At 28.0% G+C, this 11,949-nt stretch overlaps 2 protein-coding genes and 1 pseudogene across 15 annotated transcripts in view; all 3 read left to right on the top strand.

Moving 5' to 3' along the window:
* The first annotated feature begins 140 nt into the window (after positions 1 to 140).
* On the top strand, positions 141 to 2,864 carry LOC122717084 (dnaJ homolog subfamily C member 1-like). Its single transcript, XM_043940805.1, has 7 exons — positions 141 to 597; positions 678 to 779; positions 843 to 1,061; positions 1,132 to 1,376; positions 1,475 to 1,769; positions 1,837 to 2,055; positions 2,124 to 2,864. The coding sequence occupies exons 1-7, from the start codon at positions 448 to 450 to the stop codon at positions 2,187 to 2,189; spliced, it is 1,296 nt and encodes a 431-aa protein (XP_043796740.1). The 5' UTR covers positions 141 to 447; the 3' UTR covers positions 2,190 to 2,864.
* Positions 2,865 to 4,146: 1,282 nt separating this feature from the next.
* Positions 4,147 to 9,770, top strand: LOC122716981 (annotated as a pseudogene).
* Positions 9,486 to 11,949, top strand: part of LOC122717267 (basement membrane-specific heparan sulfate proteoglycan core protein-like) — a 154,580-nt gene continuing 152,116 nt past the window's right edge. For 5 of the 14 annotated variants that reach the window (XM_043941170.1, XM_043941167.1, XM_043941164.1 and 2 more), the window contains exon 1: positions 9,682 to 10,035. In XM_043941170.1, the coding sequence (XP_043797105.1) occupies positions 9,952 to 10,035 (84 nt within the window). In that variant the 5' untranslated portion in view covers positions 9,682 to 9,951. Of the gene's footprint in view, positions 10,036 to 11,949 lie in introns of all 14 variants that reach the window. The other 9 variants (XM_043941175.1, XM_043941174.1, XM_043941173.1 and 6 more) reach the window with 4 other exon arrangements.

Here is an 11,949-nt window from a genome sequence, read left to right as displayed (position 1 = left end):
AAGATTACGTAAAAAATTATATATAATTTTATTTTAACATGAAATTCTTATTAAATGATTAATATAATTTAAAATATTAAAGTAAATTTTTTATAGATGATAATCCTTAGTCGATAAATTAGATCAGTGATCATAAAATTCATATCGCGATTTGAAAATAGTGCTTTAATTCAGTGCAACAGATATACTAACACAAATATAAATTCTATTTTTTCTACATCGTTAACGCGTTTATCGTTACACACGGCCTACGTTTTCTGAATCTAACCTCATTTGAATTTGCGATGTGGCACTTAGAGGTTTAACATATTTCAATTTGTTTTATAGAAGATTGATTTAATTTGAGTGAAATGGTCATAGTATAGCGTTTTAGCAACGAACGTGTTTAAATCAAAAGGCAAAATTTTCTAAACGGATATGAATGTATATACTTAGCATATAAAAAAAATGAGAGTGTCATTACTACTAATTTTTCGAATTTTATATTTTTTCAATATATATGGAGTTATAAATGCTTGGGATAATGATGAATTGGAAGTATTTGATGTTGTCGAAGAAGTCAACCAAAATTTTTACGAAATTCTTGGTGTTCCACAGGTTTTTTCTTTTCTGATTGCTTTTATTTATGTAATTAATTTTCTCTATAAAAAAGAATGACTGATGAATTAAATTTTTAGGCTGCTAATGCTTCAGAAATTAAAAAAGCTTTTAGACGATTATCATTACAATTACATCCAGATAAAAATTCTGCAGAAGATGCAGAACAGCAATTTAGAAAAGTAAGTCATATATTATCATAATCATAAAACAAATTGCATAGAAATAATAAATTTCATTTTCAGTTAGTTGCTGTATATGATATATTGAAAGATCCAGGAAAACGTCAGAGATATGACAATGTGCTTATTAATGGATTGCCAAATTGGCGATCAGCTGTATATTATTATCGTCATGTACGGAAAATGGGACTTTTAGAATTAGGAATAATTTTATTTTTACTCATTACGATTGGACAATATGTAGTTGCATGGGCTGCTTATTTTGAAAAAAGATATACATATGTATGTAAAATAATTATTAAAAGAGATAAAAATTAAGTTTTTTATTAATTAATTATAATATATGTTATAGGAACAAGTTTTAGGCAGTAAACTTCAAAAAATGCAAAAAAAGAATAAAAAAGGAAAAATGGATGTACCAGATTTGGCAGACATTTTGGAAAAAATTCCTACACCAACTATTTGGAATACTCTTCCATTCCAATTTCCAAGATGGATAATAGCTTTTACACTATCTATACCTGATATTGTGCGTGTAATGTATGGTATGTTAGAAGAAAGAAAACGTAGAAAAAAACAGGAAGAAGAAGAAACATTGTGAGTGAAATGTTTGTTCTAAATGAAATCTATTTTTTTTTTTTTTATTAAATATTTTTTTCTCATTGAATATGCTTAGAATTTTTATATGATTTTAGAATACAAGAGAATGAACAATTAGAACCAGAATTTACGTCTCGCACAAGAAAACGCAGAACTGGTTTCACTCCACAAGAAAGAAGTGGTAATGATGTCAAAGAATTATTCAAAAAAGATCAGACAAATCATATTTATCAGAAACCTGCTCTTTCTGGGGGATTATGGACTGATGATGATATATTAGAATTAATAAAACTTGTAAAAAAATTTCCTAGTGGTACATCAGAAAGATGGGATAAAATCGCAGATGCGATGAATCGTACAGTTTTCGAAGTTACACATATGGCAAAAAAGGTTAATTTTTAATCTGTCCTAAGATTTTAATTTTAATCATAATGATAATTTTTTTTATTTTTACTAGATAAAAGATGAAGGGTTAAAACCTGGTACGTCCGTAGAAGAAACAATAATAGAAGAACGTTCAAAAAAGACGAAGACTCGTGCGGAGATTGTGGATAATATTAGCGAATGGAGTCAAGAACAACAAAGAGCTCTGGAAGCGGCCCTTATAAAATATCCTAAAGGCACATCTACAGATAGATGGGAGAAAATTGCAAATTGCGTTGAAGGAAAAAGCAAAGTATGATTTATGAATATTTTATAATTTTTATCAATAAGTTAACTTATAATTGATGTTATATTTTGAAGGATGAATGCCAAGCGAGGTATAGACAATTAGTGGAATTAGTCAAAAAGAAACAACACATTCAATAGCCTGCCATGTATAAGATGTTCCTTCAACAATGATAGTCCAATTTTGATCAAGTTCAAAAAGGAAAAGAAAAGAAAAAAAGTATAGCATTTGATCATGAAGATGTTAGCTATCTCATGGCTGTTTTATGTTTACAAAGTGAATTAACGATTTCTTAAAAGTATTCTTATGCAAAGAAAATACATTAAGAATAAAAGAAAGAAAGAAACTTTATATACAAAAAATTACTCCTACATCATTTTATTATTAAATGTTTGTGGAGAATGTATTTATTTAATAAATTTAATAATTAATCATGAGGAAAAGACTGACAAAATATGATAATTAAATACTTTCCTATTCTCCGAGACTGACGCGCTATATTGTTTTAGCTTCAAAAACAAATTGTAAAAAGTAATCATGCCAAAGTGTAATAACACATCTTTCCATACTATTAATATAAGTCATACATACATATAAGTAAATTGTATGAAATTAATCAATATTAGATTCAGAAAACTATGTTTCTTGTATAGCATTTGTTGAAATTAATTAAAAAATTGTCTTAATATTTTTTAAAGATTAATCGAAGAATAATATTTTGAAATAAAATAGTGAGTTTTGTTCTTGCACTATTAGTGTAAATATTTAAAAGACTATTTTACAATGAAATAATTGCCCACAAATTATTCTATATAATTTATTTTATATAAGAAAGTACAAATACACATGTATTTGTATTATAGATATGAAATTCTATTATCATTTCAACACCATGCGTATTTTATAATTATCTAAGTGAATAACAACATTTTATGTAATTAAAACTTAATTTTGTATCATATATGAAAAAACAAAGTAAAAAAAGAACTACATATTTAAATTATTTATTCATATGTTAATTTTTAAACAATAAATCTGTACAAAATACTTACAGATGATACAATAAACATTTTAAATATGTCTTTTTTGAACTCTTGATATTTGCCAAGTGTTCAATTCTTTCTAATTGTTAATAATTTTTTATAAAAATCTAATTTTTTTATTTTTTTGATTGATTTTTTAATTAACTTAGTTAAATCAATTAAATTTAAAAAATGAAAACTTTATTATGTTTATATTATCATGTGTTATCATTATGTTATCATTTTAAATTTATGTTATTTTTTTATATTCTTTGATGTTGAATAATCAAAGTACATTATTTGAACCAATAATAACTCATACAAGAAAAAATAATTATATGATTTTTGTAATAATTAAATTTTTAATTTCTATTAATGTATATGTCTGTTAAATAACGCGCTACTTAAATGAATATGTAAATAACTTGGTTATCTGCCGGAATTAGATTATATTCTAAATGATTGAATTGATTTAGATATAATGTAATAATATTCAAATTTTTTTATTAATCTTTTTATTAAATTAAAAAAATTTTTCAAAATTCTTGAATTCTAAAAACTAATATTTTTTTAACTTGAAGAATTTATAAATAAAATGAAAGATAAGTTAGATAAAGTAAAAAAGGTAAGATAGATAACACCATCTAAAACATAGACAAGATTCCATTTATATCTACTTTTGACAATATTAAAAATATTCTCATTATCAATAATAAATGTTTTTAATTATATAATTACTAATATATAAAAATCTTGAATTCTGAATAAATGAATAATTAAATTCCATTTTTAATAACATCTGACATTTTTTAATTTGATTAATCTTTATATTAAATAAATTTATCTTATATTGTATAATTTATCTTTTTATTTTTAATAATTTTTATGGAATTTCGATTTTTTTAAAATTATTTTTTTATAAAAATTAATAATAAATTAAATTAAGTACAATATTTTAATTTTTCGCGCGAGTAAGAACAAAAAAAGAAACAGGGAATAGGAAATTATGTTGCTCGAACCAATTAGAAAGCTTCTAAACGAACCTATGACATAACGTATTATTCTCCCGAAAATTATGACAGTTCATGTTACTGGATATACATGTGATTGCGTAGTAAGTAATTTCATATATTTTATTATTGAATTTATAAATTATTAATTAATAAATTATTGATGGCTTCAATTATTTAATAATTCCTTAAACATTATAAATTAATTAATTTTTTTCTCTTTATTTGTTTATTTAACTGTTAATAAGATTACCAATAGTTTATATTTATTTTTTGAATTAAAATTTATATAATTTATATCTAATTATTGTATCATTTTATTATATAGTTTTAATTACATACATTTGTTTTATAATTTTTATTTGTGCAAATTATTCAATTACGTTGAGATAATTTCAAAAAAATAATTTATAGCATATGCCACAAAGATTTATAGTTAATGACTTTCTAATCTGATAATGTTTTATTTTTTTTTTACATAATTATTGAAAATAGATAGATTTTGATTATCTTTTTATTCGTATTAAAGAAAAACGTACGGTAATCAATTCATTATTAATCAATGAAAAGTATAATTAATTAATTTTATTTCATCAAATTAAAAAAAAAATTTCTTGTAATATGAGTTTTCCAAAAATTAATTTATGTTCATGCACGTTCGATTGATTGCCGAATCGTTAAACATATTTCCCTTTGTTCTGAATTTGTGATTCGATAATCTTTACTATCTACTTTATTAATAATTATAATATATTTACTTAACTATTAAATAATATAATAATTATTTAAATATTAAAATTACAAATTCTTCATAATATGATTTTTTAAGAAAGAATTTGATAAAATTGATTATTGTTTTACCATTATAATATTACCTAATAAATTGTATAATTTTAGATATTCTATTCATATCATAGGACGAAAAATCTGAATCAACATAAATGATTGATTGGTTATATATATAGAATTTTATATGAATTTATAAGAATTTTATAATGATAATATTTTTTCTTTTTTATATTTTATGTATTAGATCAGGATAGGTTTGCACAAATAGATATTTAAAAAAATATAATAGATATTAATGATTAATTTATATTAATATTATTAATTAAATTATAAATATTAAGGATTGATTATTTTTTATTATTAATTATTATAAATGAAATTATAATTAATTGTTAAACATAAATTTATTTCTTTTTATATATTTTCCTTTATTCGATATTAAAACTATTAATAGTTCATTAAATTCATAAAGTATATTTATTGATAAATAGATTGAATTAAAAAACATTAACTTGCTAGGTATCTAATTAATTATTAAGTTAAAATTAAAAAATGCATGTATTTTATCGCGTTTTACGCAATAGTTTCTAACCATTGTCGGTCGATTTCAGGAAAATGGTACATAAAGTTAGAGTATGCGAGTTTGCCAAGCTCGGGTGTTCCGGAACATTTTCCCTAATGTAGGCTTTTGTGCCCGAGTATCATGTATGAGAACCAATAAATGTGTTGGTGTGCCTATTTTGCCAGGTAGTATATTTTCTGGTATGTCTGCTAATTATAAATAGGTAGGGCCGGGCAGATTGTCACAGTCTCTAGTCGGGTAGGGGCATTTTTGCGTGACAACTTGTTTCTGGAAATAAAATTTGAAGAATCGAGGGTAAAACTGGAACGAGTAAAGAATGTCACTCATTTCTGGCTTTGCCTATCGATTTTTCGAATTTTCGCGGTCTCTAGAAATCTCGAAACGAGCGTTGTGCTTGAGATTTTGCTGATGTGCGGACAATGATCATTACGATTATTATTAATTCCCTTTGTTATTTTTTTTTTTATTTGGGATTAAAAAATATCAAGTCTAGATTTTCAGAGTTTCAGCGAATATTGTGCCAGAAAAAGATAAATTGCCATGAAGAGAACTGCAACGAATGACTTCTCATCTTTTGAATTTTTTTTTTATTCAAAGAATAGAAAGTTATTTTTGTTATTATATTGTTATTACTTTGCTCGTTTTTAAAAATAGCAATGATAATAATAGTAGTATTAATACGTAGTAGTAGTAATAGCAGAAGATTTATCAGCCAATATACTTGTCGATCTATCATTCAATCATCATATCATGGACATTACAAATCGCAATTTTTTTTATTAATGCTGCGAAAGCATTATTAAAATTGCATTATAATTATTATGATTTGAATTAAAAAATTGCGAAATAATCTAATCTTCTGCATTTTAAATTAGAATTAAATAGAAAGAAATTTAATTTTTTTAATTAGTGTTATGATAAAATGATGATCGTGTTTAAATCGCAATAATATTATGAATATATTGAAATGTTTGAATGTTTATATTTTATTTATAAAATAATATATTAAATTCATTTAAAGAATTAGTTTTGCATTGATAAATAATCGTGTTTTGGTATTGCGTTTATAACATGTCTTTTCATTGACATTATGATAACGTATCTTTGGATCACCTAATGGAATTTAATAAGTTGTATAATAGTAATTGAATATTATTACATTGTATTATTTAAAGTTATTATAATTATAATAAAATTTTTAAATATCATTTAAAAAATTTTTAATAAAAATAATAATTGAATTATTAATATTTTACATATCATTTATTTATTTTAAATACTTGTGAAAATTCATTTTATTGTTTTAGGATCAATAATAGTTATATGAATAAAATTTATATCATATTAGAAATACAAGGAATACTTATAATTTTTTTGAGGTCGGTATTTCAGAATATAACTTTAACAACTTCTAATAATTCATATATCGATTGATGATAAAATAGGTAAATATATCATATATATTATATAAATGATAAGATAGATATAAATTTTTTTTAAATAAAATTATGAAAAAATTTTCACATTCTTTCAGAAACAGATATAAATAAGGGCGTGCTAACTCTCTTAAACTTAAATTACTTACTTTTAAATTTAACTTTTTTACCGACAGCAAAATTGTAATAAATTATGTTTTGCTGCCATTGATTCGCAGAGTTAATTAAAAATAATAAGTTAATTAGATTAACAGGTATTAAATATATTATCAATATAATATATTTATACATATATGCTAATACAGATTGTATACATTCATTGAAAATGATCATAGATCGTATTATCTATATAAAAAAAATCTTTAAATATATTATATATTTAATTATTTAGAATATTATTATCACGAATCTTTGAATTATTTGAATTATTCATTTTTATAATAATATCTCGACAATTATTATGATTTTTCAATAATGTGATTAAATTTATCTGATTGACTCAAGTAGTATGATTTAATACTGGCTTTATTTAAACTATGATTCAATATAAATAATAATAAATGCAAGTTAATTTCATTCAGTTCTCTGAAAATCTATTCAATTCTATTTAAATTTTAATTTAATATATTCCAATAATAATGTTTTACATGTAATCTAAATATAGTTTAATATACGTAAGTTATCGGATATGATGTTAATTATTCATTCGATGGTTGTTTAAAAAGAAGAAAGAAAAAAAGATAAAGTAAATGCTGAAGGAGAAGAGTTATAGATAAACAACTGAAAATAACTGATCTTCCGATCAAATAAAAAAAAAAGGTCGAGCTACTGTCTAAAAACTGCCGAAGGGCACACGCAATCGAGGAATTCAGCTGTCAAACTATAAATCGTCGACAAGTTTGCTTTGTTTTTAGGAAATTTATTTGGACATTTTTGCCTCGTACCGGTCAAGTTTATAACCACGACGGATATTCTCCTTCATTTTTTCCACGTATCTGTATGCTTTAAAGATCAAGAGAATATTTTCCTTCATTGATCGATGCGTGCTTTTCTAATTGACGCACATCACATTCTTTTGATTTCCAATTCTTTCCTTGAAATAAGGATATCTTTAAATAATATATATTTTTTTCCTTCGATGATAAGAGTTCTCCTTTTATCTAGAAATCTTTTATTAATCATATTTCGTAGATTAAAAGATATTATTCTGTGAAACTATTCTGTAACATATTTATTTTTTTAAAATTGTGCATATAAAATATTTCATAAAAGTAATTAGATTAGCTGAAAATAGGATATTTATATAATAGGATATATTTTTCGAACAAAAAAATCAAACAATATATAAAAAATTCAAGACATTATTAAAGTCTTAAATGAATTTTAGATTACCAAAAAATGTGATTTTTCTTTTTTCTTTTAAATACAATGATGTATAATTGTCTACTCTTAATTTAAATATATTGTATTCGAATTTCTAAGTTTCTTTCTATGTTATAATTTGTAGATCATAGTTAGTTGTAATAGGTTATGTATCACGAATTAATGTGACTATAATCAACGGGTTGACTGTTATAATTATTCTATATACGAAGTCCAGGTCCACGAGTTTCGTTTCTCGTTGGAGAAAATGCGAGTGGATACGCGTGAGGCGAGGTTGACCCGTTTAAAAAAGATCACCCTCGCATCTGTTGCTGAGCGCAACAGATCCTCCGGTTGAACGAAGAGGTTATGTCGGGTGAAACAAGGAAGGAATATACGCGTTGGCGAACGCACGCGGTTCTCCTTTTTCTTTTTTTCCCTTCTTTTTTATCTTCTTTTTCCTACCGGAATGACTCGTCGCTGTTGATGGCCATTCGATTTGTTTTCTCGTTGAATTTTCAACCGGATAACCTAGATTGATATTGTAGAATTAGAAAAAAATTGGAAAGATCGATATCACGAAGAACGAAATACACTTTAGAATTAGAATTTTTAAAATTTACTTTTAAACATATCTGGGATTGGGATAATAACGAATGATACCTTTTTGATCTTGCTTTAAGATTGTCCATAACTTTCACACTACAATTCAGTTTCAAGAATATCTTAATATTCCATCGAATTCTAAAAATAAAAAAAAAAAAACTCTTGACGTATCCAGGACCTGCAATTTAATCTCATTAAAAGAACCGCGTACATGTACATCCACTTTTGGTCCCCGGTCGCCTCGTGCGAGCATGGAACGATTGTGAATCGTGGAAGGGATGTTGGAGGAACAACTTACTTCTCCCCATTCTCTACGTGTGTTGAGAGAGAAAGAGCCGTATCGGAAAGAGACGATACACGTACGTAGTTGCGGAACGAGAAAGACAACGGATCCTCGCGAAATATCGCGGGGTGGGGGTATCCAGAGAAAGACGGTTTGGGGTGGGGGGAGCACGACGGAGAAAGACGGACCAAAGGAGTCAACAGGAGGGGAGGGGGGGCCGTGGATTCGGCGGTGGTGGGGATAGACCACGGCAGCGGAACGCGCACGGTTAGACAAGGACGCCGTCAGGGGCGCGAAAGTAGGCGGAAGCGAGAGGGAAGAGGTGGACGGCCTAGCAGGAGAGGGAAACTGTGACAGAGATAGAGATAGAGCGGGAGAAAGAGGAAGTCTGCGGGTGAGAGACAGAGTGTCGGAGCGCAAGGGAACGCGGCTGAATCTGTCGGCGATCCGGCGGGGTGAGGGAAAAGCACCGGGCTTTTGAAAAAGTTTTATCTTGCCGGCGCGCTCGGCCTTTCAGACGCTACCGAACACCGGTGCGCTGTTGTACGGTTCCTGTGTGTCCCGCGACTCGAGGCAAGTTTCGTACTCGTCCAAGCTCCCCGTGGCTGGTGGCCCTCCTCCTCGTCGTGATCGGCTCGTCAAGGTCCGAAGATTTCAAAGTGGCCTTGGAAAGGGGGACCGGTCGCGCGTTTCCACTCCGCTCGTCATGCGTTGACGAGAGGTTTCCCTCGAACGATCCAAGTGCACAGAGAAGATAGAGCAACGCGAGTGGGCACGATAGGAGAAGAACTGGGACGAACAGGTCCTCATCATGAGGGACTCTACCTTGCCGAGGGGCTGTCTGCTGTTGCTGATGCTCGTTGCCGCCACTTTCCTCGTGGATGCCGCCTCTCAAGTGAGTATCATCACTCTCCATACCAATTTGAAATTTATCGTTAATTAAACAATCCTGTGAAACGTTTCTTCAATTCAACTTTTGAACGATGGTAAATAAAATAAAAAAAAAAAAAAAATACGCGAATGGAGTTCCAGTGACTTTCTTCACCTAGAACAGGTCAGGTCTGTGTGGATTTAGGATAACATTTCTTGGGGATGCTTCGTGAAAGCATCGTGGAGAGATTAAGTTAGTTGGATTGTGTCAGGCTTTGACAAGATCCTTGAACTATTTCCTAGCCTTTGCCAATCGATTGCTCTTTAAAATGTATCAATCAAGCATGTCACGTTGACAGGTCAGTGAAATTCTTTATCCTTAGATTTTCTCAACTTTTTATTTTCGCTCTCCTATCTTCAGCTTCTCGAAAATTACGAACACGCAAATTCTAACAACCACGAAGAATTGTAAAGAAATTGGATTCACGAGGAATCCAATGCTAATCATCGAAGAAACAACGAGATAATTGAATAATGTCCTTCTGATTCGTTGGTCCAAGAGGCAGGAAGAGGCAAGGCTCAAGGAATCGGCGGCCAATTGGCACAGATCGGTCAAATTTTTTGGCAAGCTTTGAAACTGGCCCGTAAAGTTCAGTCACCTGATTATTCGCGGCATGTTATGTCGGAATGATAAGGATCTTCGCATATTTTCCGCGGCGAAACGAGCTTATCTGTCGCTCCGATAACTTACGTTCTCTAATACCTGATAAACATTCAAATATAACTCGTGAAATTAATGCTCAGATTAATCAGGCTTTTGAAATTGTTTCAATCAATGTATTACATAATTCCAGTCTTTCTCTCTCTCTCTTTTTTTTTTTTTTTTAGTTCTGGAAATAGCATTAAATAATAGGTTTAATTTATTAATGCTCGAGGGTTTCCACGTGTGGTTGATAGGTTTCTTCGTGTTGGTCAAAATTGAATTGGAACATTGTCCGAGAGGTAATATAAATTAGGCGGAGTTCAATTTCAGTTCCGAATTTCTAAGCTTTGATTGCCACTCTTGCTTTGTTTACATGGCCAAGCTTGGACAGTTCTTGGCCACGTTATTGAATAAGTTATAATAATATTGAATGATGTCATAATTATAATAACGATTGAACGATGTATGCTAATTCAGAAACGAGTTTAGAATTTATTTGATTAAAAAAAAGAAATGTATTGATATATTCAACAAGAAGAACGATTAGATTAGATTGCGATTGCAATTATGTTTCCAAGAAAATGATATAAAATGTGTGTTTCTATAAAAATCATTGCCATCCTTAAGAATTGATTAAGTAAATTAATAATGTAATTATTTGAAAATACGAAGTAGGAAAAAAAATCAGAAAATTTTAATTACACAAGTATTCGATTTCATTTTAGTATGCAATATGGTCATTATAGTCACCTGATTTCACAATCACGTATACGGTAAGGTAATATCATTATCACTATTTCAATTTCTTTATTCATTATTCATTATTCTTCGCCTCATAACAAAGTTGCAAAGTTTAAATTCTACAGGTACTTATATCATAATATAGATATATTTACGATTATACATCACGTAACTATCCAATATTCTTCCTTTCGATGTAATTATATGTCACAAAAAATTCATACTGCTTGAATAACATAGTTATCCAATCGTTCATTATTTCCAGTATTCACACTGTACACACGTTATAGCATAATTTGAAATAACTAATAAATATGAACAGAGATATTCTATAATCCAATATATATATATATATATACATACATTAATTCTTTTAATCAATACAAAATGTAATTGTGCAATACGGTTGCAAAGATGGTTGCAAAGAAAAAAACAGAGAAAGAATGTGGACGTGATCAACAAGTAAGTACACACATCGATCCGTGTCTCCGAGTT

The sequence above is a fragment of the Apis laboriosa genome, unplaced genomic scaffold (genome assembly GCF_014066325.1).
Source record: "Apis laboriosa isolate Shangri-la unplaced genomic scaffold, ASM1406632v1 scaffold4_cov146, whole genome shotgun sequence".
NCBI lineage: Eukaryota > Metazoa > Arthropoda > Insecta > Hymenoptera > Apidae > Apis > Apis laboriosa.
This window is presented reverse-complemented; position numbering and strand designations above follow the sequence as displayed.

Excerpts from the sequence above, each read along its gene's own strand:
- LOC122717084 (XM_043940805.1), top strand. The coding sequence starts at position 448 with ATGAGAGTGTCATTACTACTAATTTTTCGAATTTTATATTTTTTCAAT. Across the intron at positions 1,062-1,131 it reads TTGAAAAAAGATATACATAT|GAACAAGTTTTAGGCAGTAA; the intron begins GTATGTAAAATA and ends TATATGTTATAG. Across the intron at positions 1,377-1,474 it reads CAGGAAGAAGAAGAAACATT|AATACAAGAGAATGAACAAT; the intron begins GTGAGTGAAATG and ends ATATGATTTTAG.